This window comes from Pituophis catenifer, unplaced genomic scaffold, assembly GCF_029215685.1.
Source record: "Pituophis catenifer annectens isolate HBS135680 unplaced genomic scaffold, rPitCat1.0.hap2 SCAF_3, whole genome shotgun sequence".
Classification (NCBI taxonomy): Eukaryota; Metazoa; Chordata; class Lepidosauria; order Squamata; family Colubridae; genus Pituophis; species Pituophis catenifer.
The window spans coordinates 114,629,405-114,651,355 of record NW_027256883.1 but is presented as its reverse complement, the minus strand read 5'-3'; the positions used below and the strand labels follow the sequence as shown (position 1 = coordinate 114,651,355).

At 40.0% G+C, this 21,951-nt stretch overlaps 1 protein-coding gene across 1 annotated transcript; it reads left to right on the top strand.

Moving 5' to 3' along the window:
• Window positions 1-1,451: 1,451 nt before the first annotated feature.
• On the top strand, window positions 1,452-15,648 carry GLUL (glutamate-ammonia ligase). The gene is made up of 7 exons (XM_070940941.1): window positions 1,452-1,559; window positions 6,178-6,380; window positions 10,537-10,698; window positions 12,147-12,293; window positions 13,174-13,301; window positions 13,418-13,617; window positions 14,601-15,648. Exons 2-7 carry the CDS (start codon window positions 6,215-6,217, stop codon window positions 14,917-14,919), a joined length of 1,122 nt encoding a protein of 373 aa, XP_070797042.1. The 5' UTR covers window positions 1,452-1,559; window positions 6,178-6,214; the 3' UTR covers window positions 14,920-15,648.
• Window positions 15,649-21,951: the final 6,303 nt, after the last annotated feature.

Here is a 21,951-nt window from a genome sequence, read left to right as displayed (position 1 = left end):
TCCCGTAGTTCGATTGATGTGGAATGATAATAATGATGATATTGAGGGAAGGCTGCCTTGAGGTGATTTTTTTTTTTTAATTCCTCTAAAAGGCAGGCCACAAAAGCCTTTTAAAAAGACACTCTAACCAAGTTACCTATAGCCAAGAAAACAACTAATCTGGAGGCAAAAGAGCTGCTTTCCTTTCCGTATCTGGGGAACCTGTTTACTATCTTGAGCACTGCATGTACCGGCATGTCAGCAACATTAATGGCTAAATTAGCTTGTCTCTTTGGACTGAGGGCGGGGAACGATAAGCCGAAGCTACTTTCGCTTAGGCTGAAAACGCGGGTAAGCCGCGTCCTCCTGCTGTGCGTGCGGAGAAAGTTACGCAAAGGCAACTCAGGCTATAAACACCTTAACAAAAGACCGAGAGATCCTCCTGCCCTTAACTTTCCGGGAAGTTCCTCGGAGAGCCCGGGAAAGACTGATCCAGCCCGCCAACCACATGCCTTGGCCCGGCAAGTTCCTTTAGTTTGCAAAACAAAAAAGGAGGCAGAGAGGCAGCAGAGAGACCCTGCCCGCAAAACCCAAACGCAATGCACGAAGGACTACGTACATACGTAATAAGGCTTACAAGCCTTTGCACCCCCCCAAGGGGAAAACGACCCCTGCGACGTTACTTTTCAAAGCCTTACTTGCTAAGTAGGTAGGGGAGATCCTAGATTGCAACAATCTAAAAAGACAGAAGGGGCAAAAGAGAAGCAGCTGGTTCCCACTTTTAAGAGTTCACCGAAAACCACATTCCAGAGCACATTTATCAGTTCAAATCCCGTTTTTCAGAGCCACTCACTCGTCCCTCTGCATTGCCCGGCAGTCCTTCCCGCGGTCGGAAGAGAAGGCAGCACACCCCAGTCCCTCCCCCTGGCGGATTTCCTCTAAAGAAGCCTAGGCGAGCTCCGTGCAGCTCGCTCCAAGTCTGCGGGGCTAGGTTGGGATCCCTGGCGTAGAGACCACCCACGATTTGCAACTTGCTGTAATTTTCTCAATGTCGGGACTTTTGCAAACAGCTTTGAAGCTCGCGTCGCGAAAGGGCTCTGAATTGCACGCGCGCGATGGGCACACAAAGCTTCGCTGCGCTGGATTCTCATCGGCATAGACCGAATGGATCTCTTAGGCGCGGTAACCACTTTCCACCTCTTCCTGCAACTGCCCTGAATTTACTTCCTCCTCCCGTCCAAAAACCGAGAGGAAGCCCCCCCTCCTTTCCCTGCCTCTCCGTTCCCTCCCATCTGCCTTTCTTTCTTTCTTCTGTTTTTTTTCCCCCTCCTCCTCTCTTGGTTGCCCAATCGCTGGAGCCATGAGCCCCCACATCAGCTGATCGTGTCTAGCTCCCGATTGGAAGAAGCCAATCAGCGAGCGGGGGGGATTGGCACCGGCCAGTAGTTAAAGGAGGCAGCCGGCAGCTGTGCTCCTCTAGAGCAGAGCATGGGCGATCCTCTTTAGTGGTCGACTCGCCAGTCCTTGTGATTTCCCCGCCTGCCTCCCACCGTTGCACCTTTTCCTCCACGACGGCCAAGGTAAAGGGCGCCTTGGCTCCTGTGAGCAGAGGCTGGAAGGGGTTGGGAGGGGGGCGGTGGGAGGGAGGGAATTGGGCTTTCGAGGTGCATTTTTCCAGTAAACCGACCGAATCATCTCCCCCCCTCCCCCTCCCCCGGCGGGCTTCGCTGGGGAAGGAAGGGGAGAATAGGAAGTTTTCCCGAAGTCGCTCTCATTTTCCTCTAGGATTGTGGACCAGCCAGCCCCGTTCCGTTATATAGGCTGCTGGGATGCAGTTTAGAGGGTGGTAGAAAACAGCCGGGGAGGCTTGTCGTCTCTCATTTCTCCTTTAAACAAAAGCAATTAAGTGTGGTCCTTACTCGCTCCTGCTGCTGGGGGAGGGGCGTTCTGGAATCTCCAGGGGAAAAAAGGGGCTTTGTTAGGACGTTCGAAACGGTGCCTGCCCTTCTGTCCTTCTCCCGATGTCTCCAGTAGGCTGGTTCACTGGAAGGGCCATCTTCCGATCAACCCCGATGGCTTAAGGGGAGATTCCTGCTGCTCGGATTTTGGATGGAGAAAGTGGGGAAATACCGGGGAGGCCTCTTGAGGACGGCCCCCCCTGTTTTTTTGCAGGCCCTTTGAGCCGTAGCGGATCTCTGCGGCCGCGGTTGCTTTTGAATTCTTGCCCTGGCTTTAGTTAAATGGGGAGGCAAGGAGGGATCCCTAGGAACGGCAATGGACTTGAAACGGTTCCAGTTCTGTCCCTTTTTTTCCTCGGCGTTTTTCAAAGGCTGGATGGCTCCGGTCTGGTTCAAGGCAGCGGGATGCATCAAAACAAGAACGCGGTTGCCCTGGGGAGGGGATAAAATGGTCTCCCACGTAATGCACTGGAGAAGAGAGGGCGCAGGGTGTAAAAGACGAGTAAAAATGAGCACCCCGCAAGGTTGGAGCCAAAGGTAGAAGAGGGAAGGGCTGGTTGAAGACAAAACACACACACACACACACAGCCTTTTGAGGGGTTGATTTTGATTAAATCAAGGAGGGGGAGCCAAGGGCTGCTGTGTGTGTGTGTGTGTGTGTGTGTGTGTGTGTGTGTGTGTGTAATCTATATATTAATGTAAGGTCAGAGTCCTGGGAGATGAATTCCTGCAGCTTTTGGGGAAAGAATATTTATGGATTTATTTACTTGCTTATTTAATATCCCCAGTCTTAACTGTAAAAGACAAAGGAGGTTGGAATAATCAGATAAAAACAAAATTCCAAAACAATTTGTTCCTTTGCCAATGAGAAACTATTGATTTTGTGTTTGTGTGTGTATAATTTGCAAAATGCAACCAGAGTTGGTGCTGTGACAACTTCCCCAGGGAGGGCGGGTACAGGAGGAATGTTCCAAAGAATGACTTGGCATTGTTTTCTTCCAGGATGGTTTTTGATTTCCCAATCTAGAGTGCAACCCTAGAATTTCCTGGGGATCTCCCATCCAAGTACTAACTAGTCCAACTCTGCTTGGTTGTTTTTTTCCCCCTCCCAAGATCAACTGAAGTTGACTAGATGCTGCCATCTGCTGTCCCTGTATACATTGCAATTTTAAAATCACCTTTAGAGAAAAAAAAATAAGTGAAAGAAGTAGGATAATTCCAAGAATCCAATTTAGTAACACAGATGGTTCATTCAGTCATCTAACATGTATAGAATGCCTGTAACAGCCATGATTAACATGTGGCATATAAGACAATTCCTTATAAAAGAAAGGCTATCTTAAAATCCAGATAATATCAGGATTTGTTGAATTGGATTGTAGGTTGCTGTGATGCCTGATCAGTAGTTGGAGCTACATATTTAGGAATTATTTTCTCCAGAATGGGGAGTTGATACTATTTGCAGTCCAATATTTCTGTTGGTATGGTTAAAAGAAGGGCAAAAATCCTACGGAAGAAATTATCTAAGTCTTGACAGCAGTGTTTTTATTAGTCAATGAAATTGTCAATAAAAATCAGTATTTTGATAGGAACATACTTAATACAGTAGCAAACAATTAACATAAACATAAAATAATTCAAATACATGTACAGCGTTTGTCATAATAATTGGCTAGCTTCTAAAGAGCTGTAGGGTTCTTATAAGCAAACCAAGGAAGGGCAAGGAATTTAGTAGAAATGAAAAAAAAATCTTAAATCATAATTTAGTTCTGCCCTTTAAAATCCTGACAGGATTTCTCTATAGTTAATGCACTTGTGGAAATCCAGCATTTTACTTTTAGAAAATTAATAGAATTTGAATTGGTATTTTAGTTACCATAAATGTGTAAATTGTACATCTTTTCGATCTCACAGTAGAATTCTTTAATGGGAGATGAACCTAAACAAAATGTGGAAGTTTGCAGTCTCCATGAAAATATTTCATTATTTTTGACAAGAGTAGGGTCTCTCTCCCTCTCTCTCTCCCTCTCCCCCCCCCTCCAGGTATCCTAAACCTCTTAGCAATTCTCCTTGACTACCAACTGCTAGTTCACTGTCTTTTAATTATACAATATTATTCAACTTCACACACGGAAAAGCTTAAGCTTAGGGGCTTGGCTTGGAATGGTAAAGATCTCAGAATACTAAAAAATTCCATTCTTTTGTGTTACCATCCAGTATATATTGTATTACAATGTGACATTTGCAGGGAATTAAAATTCAGAACATGAAAGAGTTTCGTTGTGAGCAAGAACCTTTTTGCAAACTGGTGCTTCATACAATGCAGTTAGATATCTGTTTCATGGTATAGAGACGATCATGTTGCAGGTATGGGAGTAATTCATTCTTGCATAGGATTGTCTGGCAGTAAAAATGCATAAACAACAGTACCAATCCACTACAAGAATGTGCAAAATTTAATTTGATTTTAACACTGACAGCTGAATTTTAACATCGACAATTATATTAGGTCCTTTAAAATATGATCTAATAGGAGTTATGAGATGATGCTTATTAAGGCTTTGATGAAGTTCAAGATTTCTACATGCTAAATTATTCTTCTCAACTGATGTTCTCCAGATCTTTCAGATTAGCTCTTAGATTCTAGCTATTACAGCCAGTGTCTTAGAATTATTTGAGTATATTGTTTATCTGTTTATTTTTGCTAGGGTTCTAAATCATTCCAACCATTGACTAACTCTAAATAGCTTAGAACCCTACCATGTTTAAACAGGATTCAAACAAAAAATGAAATAGCTCAATAGCTAACAATAACGGTGGCTCCAAAGCCTTTGAGGGCACTGATTCAGGAAAGGTAGACAGATTATTTCACATTTACCTCAACAGGTTTTATTATTAGAGATTATCGCTATCCTATTTGAGATGCAAATGTACTCCAACAAATTTGAAAAGTTAATGATTGAGATAGTTCTAGTAGATTTTTTAAATGAATTGTTTCCATTAATTTATAATAGTATGCCATGATCTGACATAAGAGATGGTATTTCTGCTATCATGGGAGAAGACATATTATAATCTCATAGAAATTTAGGTATACAAGTTTTAACATTCTAGCCCAGAAGTTCAATCAATAAAAATCAATCCGGTTCTACACTGATAACTCTAATGTAGAATTTTGTCATCTTTTGGAGCTCTTTTTACTTGAAACCCATAAAAATCTTAAGGGAAAACTTTGCAATTTAGGAAGTCTTGTATATTACTCTTATAATATAAATAATGTGGAAGGGTTTTGTCTTGGTTTCATGATTTCCTTGTATTGCGTGTATGGATTTTACAACTTTCTGATAATACTTCGGGAATTTTCAGAGTTATTTCTATGTATACTTTCCCACCCCCACCCCCAAACAAGCCTATAGCAGCTGTCTTGTGTTGCTCATAGTAGGGCTTATTGTTGAGAAGAAAAGCTACAAACCAAACAAATCTATCTTGATAGTAACCCTATTAAAAAGTAAATTTATCAAACTTAGAAGCTGATACAGAAGTCTAATGTAATCATGAATGTAGAGATAAGGACAATTAGAATGATAACAATATTTAGTTGGAAACCATTTTGGTCATGGCGCACACTGGACACAAATAGGGGCATTAGCTTATCTCCCTCTTTTTATGACAAAGTTCTAAATGTCTGAGAATTGAAGCAGTCTTTGCAATAGATTCATTTTCAGAACAAGGAATGTATTGTTTGTGATTATTCATTTTCACAGATTACATTTCTTTAGAGTTTAGAATTAAGAATTGAGTATTTCTAAACACCCATTATAATGCATAAATGTTACTGGACAATAACTGTACAGCAACATTTCCCAGCCAATATCTTCCTGTTACATTGGAGCAACTGTCATAATCCTATAGCCAAATTGACTGAGAATTATGCAGATTGTAGTCCTGAGGAACATTGGGGGCATCAGATAAGAAACAGTTCTTCCAAAGCAAGATATAGTTGCTTATTCAGGGCCTGATTTTCACCTTGTAGAAATAGTTTGCAATCCTCCACGATCTTCAGTAGAAATACGATGACTTGCAGCAGATGTACATTTTGTACATGGATTGTAATCAGCTGTGGAAAGTTCGTCATGCAGTAAGCCAGCTCATAAGCTGGCACTCTGGGAATGTCCCCACTTGGTTTTTGGCAAGAATCCCTTTGGAAATTTTCATAGACACCCTTATCCTCTCCCTTTAGGTCATCATCTTGCAGAACTTCAGGAACAAGTGCAACCATGGCCACCTCTGCAAGTTCCCACTTGAGCAAAACTATAAAACAGATGTACATGAAACTGCCTCAAGGTGACAAGGTGCAAGCTATGTACATATGGATTGATGGAACTGGTGAATTCTTGCGCTGTAAAACCCGGACATTGGAACGTGAGCCCAAGAACGTTGAAGGTAAGCAGATTTGGAATGAGCTTTCCTAGGACATTAATCAAGGAGAGAACCAGCTTAGAACTAAGGACAAATTTCCTGACAGTTAGAACAATTGATCAGTGGAACAACTTGCCTCCATCAGTTGTGGGTGCTTCAACGCTGAAGGTTTTTAAAGAAGAGATTTGTCTGAAATGATATAGGGTTTCCTGCTTAAGCAGAGGGTTGGACTAGAAGACCTCCAAGGTCCCTTTCAACTCTGTTAATTCTCTTATGTAGAACAACTGTTATCAGTTATGCACGTCACCATTGTGATTCTGATTTCATTAAATCCTGAGTTTTGACCAAGAGCTATCAAGCCAATTACTACTGCAAGCTACCCTCTTAGCTTTTATTTTTTAATAATGAAGTCAGCACAAAAAGCCAAAAGAAGAACAGCTTCTATTGCCTTAGACTTAGGCTAGAGTCTTAGAGATGCTGTCATGGCACTACACCCCATAATACTAGGGAAACTTATTTTTGAGTAGATGTACATTAAACAGTTAAATGAAAGAAATATGGCAGAGTTAACAAACACTGAAATTAATTGTTTGCCACGGTTCAGTTTCCTTTCTAGCTAGACACCTGGTTGAGTTTCAAATTGTTGAAAAAGTGCTGGTTAATAGTTTTCTTTTGGGAAATCATGTCTACAACTGTGGTTTTGAGTTCTCAGATAAACATACATTTTCTCCCCTGCGGTGCTCTATATCTGGAATCCCATTCAGAATATATTCAGTACCCCAACACCCCTTTCCAATCTCAGGTTTCTATGAATAGAATTGAATATTTGATACATTATACTGTATTTTTAACATTCATTCCCTCTTAGCTTCTCCTTTCACTGCATCACTGTTGACATAGGAAATATAGCACTTCAAACTAGAGTCCTGTTGCATTTTGGAATAAAGAATACTGTAACCTTAATAGTTTTCCACAAATAAATATTTTATCCATAAAATAAGAGTCGAACCAAGTTGCTAAATTATCCAATGTTTTTCAGCATTTCATTAAAATCACATTTTCTCACAACTGCATAGATGGACATACAGCCAAAAGGAGTAGAATTGATGAAATTCTGAGAAACCAGGAGGCGGCAGTGTGCAGTTGTTAATTGTTGGCAAAGGGATTCCTTAAATCCCTCTCCATACCTATTATTTTTCTGGTTTTGATCTCATAACTATTTTATTTTCCAAAAATAAAAAATTGCCTAGCTCAGAAAAGGCATACAACATGTGCTTGTATACATGTGCTTATCCATTCCATCCAATCTTTACATTACAAATAGAACTGCATCGCATTGTGTTCTAAATATGCAAGAAAGTAATAATAAACAGAAACAACAATTTCATTTCTAAAACAAATTGGGTTATTTTGTTGATGAAGATCACATATAGGATGAAATGCCTTATGCTTAGATGAAATACATTTCATACTTCCAGATGATGTAAATAAATATATAAATAAAAATAATATATACGTTTGCTAAATAAAATAAATGATGGAACAGGCTTAGTCTTCTCCAGTTATTTTTAAAAAATCTGTATGACCATTAACGTTGGTTTTGAATTATGGGTACCTTCTTCAAATCCATATTTGAGCAAAAAGAGGATTTAAATAACGAAATCTGTCTCTCTGTTCTCTAATTTCTATGGAACAAGCCAGATACTTAAAACAAATTTGTCTACCTTGGCTCAAATTTCTTTGCTACCATATTTGTGAAGCATGTCTGTAGAGCACCAGTACACCTGGAGAAGGCTAAGCTAGAGAACTGCAGCCACAGTATATTTTTACTTCACTCGAACCTCACCATTTTTCAAGGCTCAATCTGTCAGGCCTGAATTGTAGATGGTAGAGATGCTTCTGGCAGGATTCAGTCTTTTGTGCTGCTCTTGAAATAAAGAATTCTTTGGCCCTTAGTTGATTTCTTGAATCACAATGGCAAGCACTTGGCTTTTATCTGCATGCCTCCCTCATTTTCAAGATCTCTGCCCACTTCATGCCCTTTTTTGAAGCCCTCGTGCCCTAGAGCAGTGTGTCTCAACCTTGGCAAGTTTAAGATGTGTGGACTTCAATACCCACAATTCTGAAAGTTGAAGACCACACATCTCAAACTCAAACCACGGTTGAGAAGCACTACCTTAGCGCTTTCCCTTTTATAGTCCCCCTACCGGGGAAAGAAACACTACCTTTTCCTTCAGCTTTTTCTTGAGTGCTTGTCAAGGTAACTTATTGACTGAAAAATAAACCTATTTGAGGATTTGAAACAAAAACACAGTCTTCCTCCTTCCCATTCCCCCAAAATTACATTAATACATTACAGAACCAACCATTTGCTGTCCTTTCAATCATCTCAAACAAATGGCCCTATTCTGTTTGATGGGAAGCCCTCTCCCTACTGCAGTCTGTTTAGCCTACTTCCTGACCACCCCCAAGTGCTGAAACCTTAATTTCAAAAGGGGGGGGGGGATTTGTGTGATATAGGACAAGGCTTTCTAGGCCACAAAATCAATCCAAATGCTTTTAGGAAATGTACCTTTGGTAGCTCCCTGTTCTTGCCCTGATTTATGTACACAATACAGATGGACAAGAGAGTATTTGCAAAAACCTGGTGTTTTGCTTGACTTAGAATAAAACAGCACCCCCAGCGCAATCAAGAGCATGAGAGTTTCTTCCCTGGTTGCTATGGAGCTAGCCAGAGATGGTTACGAAACCTGCCCAGTGTGTATAGCTCATTAGGAGAATTTAGTTAAAGGCTTTGTTTTTATTCCGAGGAAGTGGCTGACACAACTTGTTTAAATCATTTCACCACCTTCAGCATATGAAAGGGATCAAACTGATTAACTAGATTAACCACTTTAATGCCAGTTGCCCTGTGCTTGCTTATTCATTAGTTTTTCTCCTCTTGACAACTATCAGTACTGAATACCGTGGGCAAACAGGCATACATTTTCTAGGGCAATGAAAGTTCCAATATGAGTAATGCTACAACCCTTGAGTCCATTCAGAGTTTTTTAAAAAAATTACTCTATTTCTAGTGTTTTGGAGCCCCCCCACCCCACGCCTGTAATTTTATAATATATACTTGTTGACAAAAACTAAGGAAGAGTACTTAGCAACAAGCCACAGACAAGAGCCGAGAACAGATGCTTCATTGTATATCATTCACGGTTGCCAGCTATACTCAGAGTGGTTTAAAGCAAATCTTTCTACAAAACTTTATGCCTGTAAAATTATAAATAAAATAATAATACTGGAGAATCCTCCCTGTCCCTGTCCAGATTGTCTATTATTTATTTATTTATTTATTTATTAAATTTCTATACCGCCCTTCTCCAATAGGACTCAGGGCAGTGCACAGCCAAAGTAAAAACAGAGCATACAAAATTTAAAAACAGTATTAAAATAATTAAATATTTTGGCCGTAAATTAATTAATTAAATATTTTGGCCATCTAGTGGTAGAACTAGGCATTAATATGAAATATTTGTACTAAGCAGGCATAGGGAAAGCAATAGTAATAGCATTTAGACTTCTATACCGCTCTGTAGTGCTTTACATCATTCTCTGGGCAATTTACAATGACAACTTATTGCCCCCAACAATCTGGTCCTCATTTTATTGACCTCGGAAGGATGCAAGGCTAAATCAACCTTGAGCCAGTCAGGATCGAACTAACGGCAGTGGGCAGTTAGCTTGCAATACTGCGTTCTAACCACTGTGCCACCATGGCTCCTCTGCAAAGAAGCATCCTAGATGCCTTTCTTGATCTGCTTGTCAGTGAATGTCTAAAGTGAATTTTTAATTCACCAAGGGCATATTAAAACTCACAATTGTTACAACTGTAAAAGTAAAGTGTTAGTGCCATCAGCAAATATTGACTACGCCTGTTCTTAAAATTATTAGTGACAACTAGTTATGGCAGTTACCTACAATTTTATACTTTGGGATATGAAATTAGTAGTACTACATCCACTGACTTTAGCTGGCTAACTCCCATTAATGAGTACAATGGGAGGTATATTTTTATTCATGTAAATCATTGATAAATCATTGTGTGAGTAACAGTAGCAGCAAAATTAAACAGTACAGGTTTGTAAGGTGTGTAGAAGTGGCTTAACTTCAATCTTATTTTTGTTTTCAGACCTACCAGAGTGGAATTTTGATGGCTCAAGCACTTTCCAGTCTGAAGGCTCAAACAGTGACATGTATCTTGTGCCTTCAGCCATGTTTCGAGATCCTTTCCGCAAAGACCCAAACAAACTGGTTTTATGTGAAGTTTTAAAGTACAACCGCAAGCCTGCAGGTGTGTTCCAGCTTTGGCCTTTTAAAGTTTCCGTCCTGACCAGGAAAAGAATGCAGAAAACACCCCCACTTCATTGAGATGAATAATGAAGCAGAGGTTTAGCCCTTGTATTATGCACAAAAAAGCACCCCTCTTTGCATGCCTTGCCTGGAGAAAGTGTGTTTAATGTTTTGAGAAAATATGACTGGAGTTTAGACTATTAAAACTAATAGCCTCAGGTCGCGAATACTAAATGAAATCTCCAGTTCATACTTTAAAATATCTGGAGGAGGATCACTCTACAATTCATTCCAAATTGAGAAGGAATTTGCCTTTTTCTGATGAATGAGATTTTAAAGTTTTGTTTCGCCATATTCTTAATTCACAGGGCAACAAAGAACAAGTATTTTTGACAGTACTTCCCCTCCTTTCACTGTTAACAATTTAAATAGGGACTTGCAGCTCCACTGAAGATAAGAATTGTGGGCCACTACCTTCCAGGGTAATTTAAAATAGTGATTTCAATTCATTTGTCAAGGCCATCTATATTTCAGTAGGGAAGTAATAGCCTGTAGCATTATGGAACATATATGTAACAGGAGGTCTCTGTGATATTTCATTTGCATTTTGATCCTGGTAGTTCAGTAGAGTTCATTGCAGAACTTTATTTTGGAAACCGTCAGATAATAATGCATCATTCTAATGACATTTATGCAAAATAAGAACGGGAAAAAATCCTTGCTTTTGCGGCAGGCCATACTGCCTGACCATGTCTAGAATGACATTTTTGGTAACAACTTGCTAGATCCTTTTAAACAAATGCCAACACAGCCTGCAGTTGCCAGAATAAAAGTTAGTGAATGCTCTCATGTGAAGCCACTTCCAGCCACAAGACTTGCATTCTCTAAAGTTTCAGCTGATTTCTTGTCATCTGACAGGCATAGCTTTCATTCATGCATCTCTCATTTAACTTACTGAACAATGTTTCCCTTTTTAACTAATGCATCACAATCCTGAAGAAAATGTAGGATTCATTAACCATCCTCTTAACCATCCTGTTTTAATAGCCACACTGACAACACTGTTGCTATGTATCTTGCTATGTATCTGTATGTTTAATCAAGATTGCTTAGCTAAAATATTCAGGAGACTCTAAAGTTATCCAGCTTCCACTGCACCTGGCAATGTAAAAATAACTACAGTGTGTTTTATCTTACAAGGTGACTGGGGAAATTAATTAGAATGCACTTTGGGCAAATTGAGCTTTAGAGATTATCCAAACCATCAACCTAAATCCTTCCGTTCTGTTAAAAAAAAAAAAAACACCTTGTTTAATCTTAAATCTTTGCTCAAGAACAATGAAGTACAAATATATAAAGTTGCAGTTCAAATTCATATACGCCTCTCTTAAGGGAAGGATAAAATCTATATGAATGACCCAACATTGGCTTATTCCCCATTTTTTTTAGAAACAAATCTACGAACTACTTGTAAAAGGATTATGGACATGGTGTCTAACCAGAATCCTTGGTTTGGAATGGAGCAAGAATATACCCTTCTAGGAACAGATGGACATCCCTTTGGTTGGCCTTCCAATGGCTTTCCTGGACCACAAGGTAAGATTCCATCTGAAATTCCTATGAAATCTTTAATGCATAACCACTAATTGCAGTCTGCCATTGAGACACCACCACATTAGTGACAGAGCTACTGCTTTTCATACATAAACTAAATATTAGGCCTTTGATATTAAAATGAAAATTTAGGCAGCAGAAATCCATTGCCGAAGTAGGTGGACCACTCACCTAATCAAGAGAAATTCCCAATTCATGAGAGAGTATGGAAATGTTTAAAGAAAGAGAGTCATGCTTTCAACTGTGAAACTGCTTGGATTAATCTAATTGTGATCTCTGCCAATCAGAGATTACATTTTAAACAGGGTGATATTGGAATTTGATTACTTGAGGATATCTCTAAAGATAACTTGATGATTGAATAAGAAAAGATAACATAATTTAATTAAGTCTTTTACAGGTAGTCCTCAATTTATGACTGCAATTGAGCCCAAAAGTTCTGTTAAGTGAGACATTTGTTAAGTGAGTTTTGCAACATTTTCCTTTCCTGTCACAGTTGTTAAATGAATCACTGCAGTTATTGTATTAGTAAGATGGTTGTTAAGTGAATCTGGCTTCCCCATTGGCTTGGCTTGTTAGAAGGTCACAAAAGCTGATCACATGACTCCAGCACACTGAAATGCATGCCAGCAGCCAAACCTCTGAATTTTAATCCCATGACCATGGGGATGCAGCCATGGTCATATGTGTGAAAATTGTCATTAGTCACTGTTGTAACTTTGAATGGTCACTATAAACGAATGGTTATAAGTAGAGGACTATCTATACAGGGGTATCCTTTATATAACATGGATTTGCTGAATGTGGTGACTAGAGGTATAGATTCTCCCACTGATTTCTTTTGCTGCTTGTGTTTCTCCAGGGCCATACTACTGTGGAGTTGGAGCAGACAAAGCTTATGGTCGAGATGTTGTAGAAGCCCATTATCGGGCCTGCCTATATGCAGGTGTTAACATTGGAGGCACAAATGCAGAAGTTATGCCAGCACAGGTATAAATCCTTGCTGTTAATGCTTAATCTTTCACCACTGGAATTCTTTTCATGCATTTAGTATACGTAGAGAAGGGTGTGAATGATCGATTGATTTCATTCTGATTCTCTTGTAGTGGGAGTTTCAGGTGGGCCCTTGCGAAGGTGTTGACATGGGCGATCACCTCTGGATTGCTCGATTCATCCTTCACCGAGTATGTGAAGACTTCGGGGTCATTGTATCTTTTGATCCCAAGCCTATTCCTGGCAACTGGAATGGAGCTGGATGCCATACTAACTTCAGCACTAAGAACATGCGAGAGGAAGGAGGCCTCAAGTAAGTGCTACTCCTTTGTTGCAAAGGTGCTCTAAGGGAAGGAGAGGCTTTAAGAGGCATGGAGAGAGACAATATTACTACTACGTTTTTGAGACTATCTAATAGTACAATAATAGTACTTCATAGTAAGACACATTAACAGATCAGGGGTGAAATTCAGCAGGTTCTGAAGGTTCTGGAGAACCAGTAGCGGAAATTTTGTGTAGTTTGGAGAACCGGCAAATGCCACCTCTGGCTGGCCCCAGAGTGGGGTGAGAATGGAGATTTTGCAATATCCTTCCCCCAGGAGTGGGGAGGGAATGGGGATTTTGCAGTATCCTTCTGCCACGTCCACCAAGCCACACCACGCCCACCAAGCCACTGTAACACATACATCTGCATTGAGCATGGGGGGAAAATCCTTGCAAATCAAAAACTAAAGGCAAACTAGAATTTTATATTATTAAGGATATTTCTGTTAGCAGTGTGTGTGTGTGTATTTTTTACATACAAGAATGTTTTAAACTGGATTTATCTCCATTCATTGCAAAGGATGGCTTATTGTATTCTGCAAGTTGGATGCAATACTCTATCAAATGCCTTTTTAATTTTAAGTATGGGCAAGAAACAATGTTTGTTTTCTGAACCTTCATCATTAAGAAGTTTTTTTTTTAAATATTTGGAGGCTCAGGAGAATGCCTAGCTTTAAACAAGTATCAAGAGCAGAGCTATTTATATGTTAGATTTTATTTTCCTTTTTAATGTTTGGCATTTTTCCGGAATATCTGGAATAAAATATTAAATATCTTTGCTGTACCCTGGTGAAATTGCAATGTGTACAATCTTAGCCGTGATGGCACAATGGTTAGAATGCAAGTACATACTGCAAGCTAATTCTGCTGACTGCCAGCAGTTCGATCTTGACTGGCTCAAGGTTGAGCAACATGAACAGCTGAACACCTCCGGGGCCATTTTTGATAATGCTCTTTTTTCTTCCTTCACAGGCAGATCGAAGACGCCATTGAGAAGCTGGGTAAGCGTCACCAGTACCACATCCGCGCCTACGATCCCAAAGGAGGGCTGGATAACGCCAGGCGCTTGACCGGTTTCCATGAAACATCAAACATCCATGAGTTCTCTGCTGGAGTCGCCAACCGTGGGGCCAGCATTCGTATCCCAAGAAACGTGGGCCAGGTTAAAAAGGGCTACTTTGAGGATCGACGGCCCTCCGCTAACTGCGACCCGTATGCTGTGACCGAAGCACTAGTCCGTACCTGCCTCCTCAATGAAACTGGCGACGAACCTTTTGAGTACAAGAACTAAGTGGGCTTGTCCCATTGTGCTCCCGCTCTCTTCTGCATTTTCTAGATATTAATTGTGAGGGCATGAAATTCCATTGTTTGTGCTCCCTCTCCTAAAACTGACCCTTTTATTTCTTTGTATGGGAGAGGGAAGTGTAGTCTCTTTCACTGTTTGTTCTGTCATTTGAGGGGCACAGGAGAAGACAAGTGGGGTTTTACCACTATTTCATGTAATTCATCTGTATGTCTTTGACTGGGTTTCAGTAGCTTCCAGGAATAGATGCCAAAATTGAGACCTGGGTTGTGGAGTGGAGATAGAAAAAGTAATTATCTTTGGGGTCTAATTGTTCTCCCTCCCTGGATTTGCACTTCATGAGCTATGCTGAAATGAGCAAAAGTGCAATTGCGTATCATTCACTTTGGTGAAATGAATGTGGCATCTTACCACCACTTAAAATGCTGGTACTCAATACAGATCCACAATGAAGTTCTCTCAAGGGCAAGAAGACATAGTAATATCTTTTCCTTGGACTCCTAAAGTATTCCTACGTGCAGACTTTTTCCTGCCAGAATTAGAAATATTTTCATGTTCTTAAATCTTAGGCCATTGTTCCCTTCTTGGGATTAGAAATTGTAGAATTTATTTAAGAAGTTGCAGAACACTTCAGTCTGTTCTTGGAAGCTAACTGATTTTCTGTTTCTAACACAAAGTGAAATAGTCTTTTTATATATATTTAAATGTCTAAAAACACCTATGAAAATCGTCGTCCTTTTTTTTTTAAGGTACACTAAATCAACCCTTTGCTGCAAGGGTCTGTTGGTTAAGGTTTGTAGATAAAATGGGAAGGTGGGAAAAAGTTTGTTGAGAAGAAAAGTTAGCTATGTGCTGTCGTTTTCAGCAACCAGTTTGAAGGTTTGTTACACAAGAAGCTATCCGTTTACAGGCTTATAAATTAAAATAGGCATTAACTTTTAAGTTAAACTAAAGCCGCTGGCTGTCTAGGCTGAGCGGCGTGCGGCTGGCTGCAACAGAGATGTGCTTATGCTTCAATGAAGAGTTGACTGGTCAACTTTAACCATATTTTTGACAAATAATTGGCAGGGAATGGAGGGCATTAAAATTCTCGGTACGATTCGCATTAAAGCAGGGCTTTTCAAATGGAAGGCAAAAGAGCACAGGATGGGAGGGGAAATGGATTTTTTCGAGATTTTAAATAACACGTTTTTAGGAGTTTCTAAAGTTGTACAGTTTTACAGAGACCACTGCTATTCCAGTAGGTATACCTTGGCATTCAAACATACCGCCACTTCTGCCAGGGAGTTGTTAATAAGCATAGTTGACTTCAGAGGAAATATTAGTGGCTCAGGATTTTGTACTTTGGTGTCTTGGATGGTGCCAATCAGTTTCCACTGCATTTGGACCTTGAGAAGGGGGGCGGGAGGGGATTTGTAATAAAATAATTAAATCCAGTAGTGATTCTTTGCCTGTGTTTTTTATGATCGCTTTGCACGTAGTTTGCAATAACCTGGCAGTGCCACCAGGAATTTGTGTGGCTCCAGCCATTCTAATTTTACATACATCTGATATTTACCAAATATGCTCAATTATAACAACGCCACTAGCCAGAATAGTCATTGCAATGATGGAAGTTGTACACCAGCACATCTGACGCACCTTGGACTGTGGAAAGCCTCATAATTCATCTCTTTTTGTCCAGTAGCAGGTGGCCAGATCTGTATGACAGGACATAAGTATGATGAACTTGGCCCTCTTTAGTAGACTGCTACTGAGTATCACGACTAATCAATTTATGGAAGACCAAATTGGACTAGCAACTATCATTCCTGTTAACATTCAACAGAACATCAGTGGCTATTGTTGCATTGGGTTACAAACAATTCCATAATTACCGCTATCGCACTTTGCATTTTCAATGGGAAACATCTGCTTCAGGAGCTATAGGTTTTTATGCTGTCTTTTCCAAAAATGTGAAAAGCAGAACTACAGGGGAAAAACTAAACATGTCACTAAGTTTTTACATCATCATGTCTAGAAACTCAGAACTGAAAATTAAGATTTGCTTTGACTTTGACTAGCCACTAGACCACACATTGCTATCTGGTAAGATTTGCCATAAAGCAAGTTTGCGGCTATTACACAGGTTTGCATTCATGGCAACAATCCACCACGCTGACACTGAAAAAAGAAGAATCTAGGTTTGTGGCAGGAATTTACACTTAAAACAATCTTGCTCAGATCCAGCCCAAGAGATGCCTGTTTATACATGGTTGCTCTGTTACATCTCTTCCCTCCTTAAATTCAGGGTATATGGAGATGTTGATTATGTGTGCAGTGCAAGAGTTAAGTTTTGCCAGAGTTGGGCTGCCATCAGTTCTCATTACTGCATCGAAGGACATGGAGCATAATCGGTGGGGTGCTGACAAAAATCTTTTCCCTCAATCTTTGTAGCATCCACATCTAGAGGAAGCTCAGAATCCCAGTTTTGAAATTACAAAGGTCAGGAGCCCTGGAAGGGGTGTTGGGTCCAGTATTTGAGAAACTATTTATTTTTACAATCCTCTACCAAAGGCAACTGCGAAGCTGTGCTTCTGTGACAATGTTTATATAAGCTTGTGAAAAAGAACAGAGGAAAATCAAAATAGCTAAGTGGAGAGGAGAGCAGAGATGTTCAGAAAGGCAACAACAGTGAAGTGGTTCACATAACCACTGAAAATGGATAAGGAGGGACGGTCTTACCCCCAGGATATCTGCCCAGACCACATGTTCAGATAATGGAAGTCCACTACAGGTCCTTTCAATGAGCAATCCCATTTTTTAGGACCTAGGATGGTCCTTGATGGTAACCCCTGTCTTAGTAAATGATTCTCTTGACATATCAATATCAATAGTTCCTAGACTTATTTAGTGCCTCATTTTACGGCATACTCTGGGCAGTTTAAAAACGTCAGCATATCGCATATTGCCCACGACAATCTGGATCCTCATTTTACTTACCTCAGAAGTATGGATGGCTGAATCAGTCTTGAGCCAGTCAGGAACGAACTCCAGACTGTGGGCAGAGTTTGCCTGCAATACTGCATCCTAACCAGTGGACCACCAGGACTCCTGAAATAGGGTTGGTTCCAACCATCCTGGTCCTTAGAAAAACTCTTGAGACCTGGTTGTTTCTCCAGGCCTTTGGGTTATGACATGTTGGAGCCCCAACTGGATGGTGTTATTCTTTGGATTATCATTCAGTTGTTTTATTTCATTATTGTTTATAGATGTATTCACTGTGATTTTGTAGTCCTTTTGTCAGATTGGTAAGCTTTTTTTCCCCTTTTGGTAAACTGCCCAGAGTCATCCTGGCTATGCTGTGCAGCCATATAAATGTTTTAAATAAAAACATATTTCTAGGGTCTTCATTTACCTATGAAAGTCTAATCACAGTTCAGTAATATATTAACTAAAAATACAGACTTTGCTGAAACCCATAAGGAAACTTCTAGCTTCTAATAACTGGTTGTTGTTAGTTGCGAAGTCATGTCCAGCCCATCACGACCCCATGGACAACGTTCCTCCAGGCCTTCCTGTCCTCTACCATCCTCTGGAGTCCATTGTAAGCTCACACCTACTGCTTCAGTGACTCCATCCAGCCACCTCATTCTCTGTTGTCCCGTTCTTCTTTTACCCTCAATCTTTCCCAGCATTAGGCTCTTCTCCAGTGAGTCCTTCCTTCTCATTAGGTGGCCAAAGTATTTGAGTTTCATCTTCAGGATCTGACCTTCTAAAGAGCAGTCGGAGTTGATCTCCTCTAGGACTGAGCGGTTTGATCGCCTTGCAGTCCAAGGGACTCGCAGGAGTTTTCTCCAGCACCATAGTTCAAAGGCCTCAATTCTTTGGCGCTCAGCCTTTCACCATAAAGTAGTAAATTAATATCATGAGATGTCTGATCCAAGGTTTTTTTTTTAAAAAAAATATTATTTTGTAAGAGACTGAATGGGCAAACAATTGAAACACAACTGTGTTTGTTGTAATACAAATGGAGGATGTTTTGCTGTTAGTGTTGCTTCTAACTCCTTCTTTTGCTGGAATTACAAATAGATTGCAGTAATCTGCTATTCTAGATTCCCTTTCAGATTATAGAATCTATACCTCTGTGGCAGGGGTGGGTTCTATTTACCTTTACTACTGGTTCGCAACAGGGCCGAGTTGGAAAATAGGTTGACTCCCTCTTCTTTGTGTACTTATGTGCACCCCCTCTTCTTTATGTTCTTATGACCATCATATAACAACACGGAGATATCAAGGCAACGGTTGCTCATCCCTTTGCCAAGTTATAATGTAGTTCATTAATTTTCATTTATAATGGAAAGTAAATCTAGCAGACATGGGTTTCAAAATATCTGGTTGATCAAATTGATCATTGGATGAGAGCAAAAAGACAAAAGTAACCATCCTGATTTTTGAGCCCAGATCAGGTAAACTTGTTACCTTGGTTTATCATTTAGTATGCATGAATGAACAAGGCCCCTTGTTCAACAAACTATGGGCCAGAACAATATGTCAGCTCATCTTTAATGAAATGTTATTTTCATTTTTTGAAAATTTAACTCAAAAAGTGCTGAATGTCTTAAAACTTCCTATTATTTCTATGTCATAAAGGGTACTTTTCCGTAAATGCTGAAATTGATTAAAGAGGAATCCTGCCTTTTAATTATTATTTTTACATTTTATTTCACTGCATGGCATAAATCATGTATCAGAAAGGGTCTATCTAAAAGCCCTTGGTCAACTCAAGGCCTCTTGAAGGTTGTGCCATCAAATCTGGCAGTACATCAGTTTTTTCCCAACAAAACGTTAGTGATGCCACTTGCCACTGGAATTTGGTTGTAAGCCAACATCTAAAAAGATCCCACAGAGTTGGTCTCCTCCGAGTCCCGTCAGCTAAACAATGCCGGCTGGCGGGCCCGCAGGGGAAGGCCTTCTCTGTGGCTGCCCCAGCTCTTTGGAACCAGTTACATCCTGAGATCCGGACTACCCCCACCCTATTGGCCTTCCGGAAAGTGGTGAAGACCTGGCTTTTCTGGCAAGCCTGGAGCCGTTGATCTCGCTGTTGCAATCTTGCAAGATCCGGCCATGAATGGTGTGCATGGGCTTTTAATGTTTTAAAATGTTTTTACAATGTTTTTAAACAATTTTTCTATGTTCGCATTATTTTGCTGTAAGCTGCCCAGAGTCCCTCAGGAGTTGGGCGGCATAGAAATGCGATGAATTAAATTAAATGAAATGGTGATGGAAGGCTGAAGGTAAAAAAGTATTTGCAATTGGTGGATTCCCTTTGAGTAGTGTCTTCCCATTTTATTTATTAAATGTTTATCCTGCCTTTATTACTTTAGAAGTAACTCAAGATGGTGAACATATCTGATACTCTTTTCCTCCTCCTCTTTTTTCTCACTACATTTGTGGGCTCTCCTGATTTCAATGTCATATTGATGCCCACTATCATTTCCTGCACCTCAAAGAAGGTGCTGCTTGGACAGAAAGAGGTTAATCCTTAATTTCTCTTAATAAATTGAGATAGCATTAATTAGTACTGTTTGGTCTACTATGGTTCATTCAGATATTAATGCAAGCAATCAGCTGATTTTGTAGTCTTCAAGTGATTAGGATATGAGAAACCCCCTGCCAGGATTATAACTATGAAATGATACATGATTAAATAGTGATAGGTGGATCATCTTTATGCCTGGAAACAACATAGCATCTTGCTGTTTACTTCCTCAACCTTTCAACTTGCCAGTTTCTGTTTTAGAACAATAACCTTAAGTTATATCAAGTTACTCTTGATCTTTTGTATTAGCTGCTTTGTCAACACCATTACATTTTTTGTTGAATTATCTGGCACTAGAAACATTAGCTAAATAGTACATACAGTACTGCCAAAGAGGATTTCCCTCCCTCCCAGGGAAGCATAAGACTTTTACCACTCGTTACATAAGCTGCTTAGCTGAAATATAATAATTGAAGCTCTATGGCTACAAATTATGCCATTGTTATATATAATAAAAACTGCATCTGCTCTGTATTTTCTGCTATTTCTACCTGTATCTGTACAGTTATTTTGCACTATGCAGCAATTCATTTAGCATTTTGGTTCCAGTTTTGAAGTTGTAAATTCTATAAGATAGCCTGAAAAAACCATGGGCAAATCCAAGCATCTTCTGTTTCAATTATTTCCTCAACGCTTTTCTTAGCTCTCATTTCGAGATGAAAGCATGTGTTAACAATACATTTTTCTTAATTTTCCCCAATGTCCTCTCCACTTCCAATACCCTTTAGAAAGTTTTCAGGTTTTGATGTTACTTTCTAAAATGTGATGAATGTAATTAATACTGGTAGTCCTCAATTTACAACTACCAGTATTTGTTTAGTGACCGAAGTTACAATAGCACTGGAAAAAGTGACTTATGACTAGTGTTCACACTTATGAGAGTTGTAGCATCCCCATTGGTCACATAATCAAAATCTGGGCACTTGGCATGCATTTAAGACTCTGTCCCAGGATCATGGGATCACGATAACCTTTCCAGCCAGCTTGCAACAAACAAAGACAATGGGGGAAGCCAGTTTCGCTTAACAACCGCATGTCTCATTTAACAACTACAATGGTTCACTTAATTGTGGCAAAAAAGGTCGTAAAATGGGGCATGTCTAATTTAATAATCATCTTGCTTAGCAATGGAAATGTTGGCCTCGGTTATGGTTATAAATTGTGGACTACCTACAGGGACATTCCTCTACTTACAAACAGGTTATGATCTATCAGGCTGTTCAGAAATCCAATACACGCATGGCCCATCCTTACTTTGCATAAGTGGTGTTTAGGCTTTACTCCAGACACGCTATAATTCAGTGTCACTACACAAAGGAAGAATACCACAACTAAAAACTAGAAGATCAACAAACACATTGGAAGGGGGAGTGTCTAAAATGACATATACTCAGCACTCCCAAAGTGCAGTGGTGCTGCCAAGAGTAGGTATGTGGTGC

Coding starts and splice junctions, on each gene's coding strand:
- GLUL (XM_070940941.1), top strand. CDS start 6,215: ATGGCCACCTCTGCAAGTTCCCACTTGAGCAAAACTATAAAACAGATG. Junction 12,294..13,173: donor TGGCTTTCCTGGACCACAAG/GTAAGATTCCAT, acceptor GTGTTTCTCCAG/GGCCATACTACTGTGGAGTT. Junction 13,618..14,600: donor CGAGAGGAAGGAGGCCTCAA/GTAAGTGCTACT, acceptor CTTCCTTCACAG/GCAGATCGAAGACGCCATTG.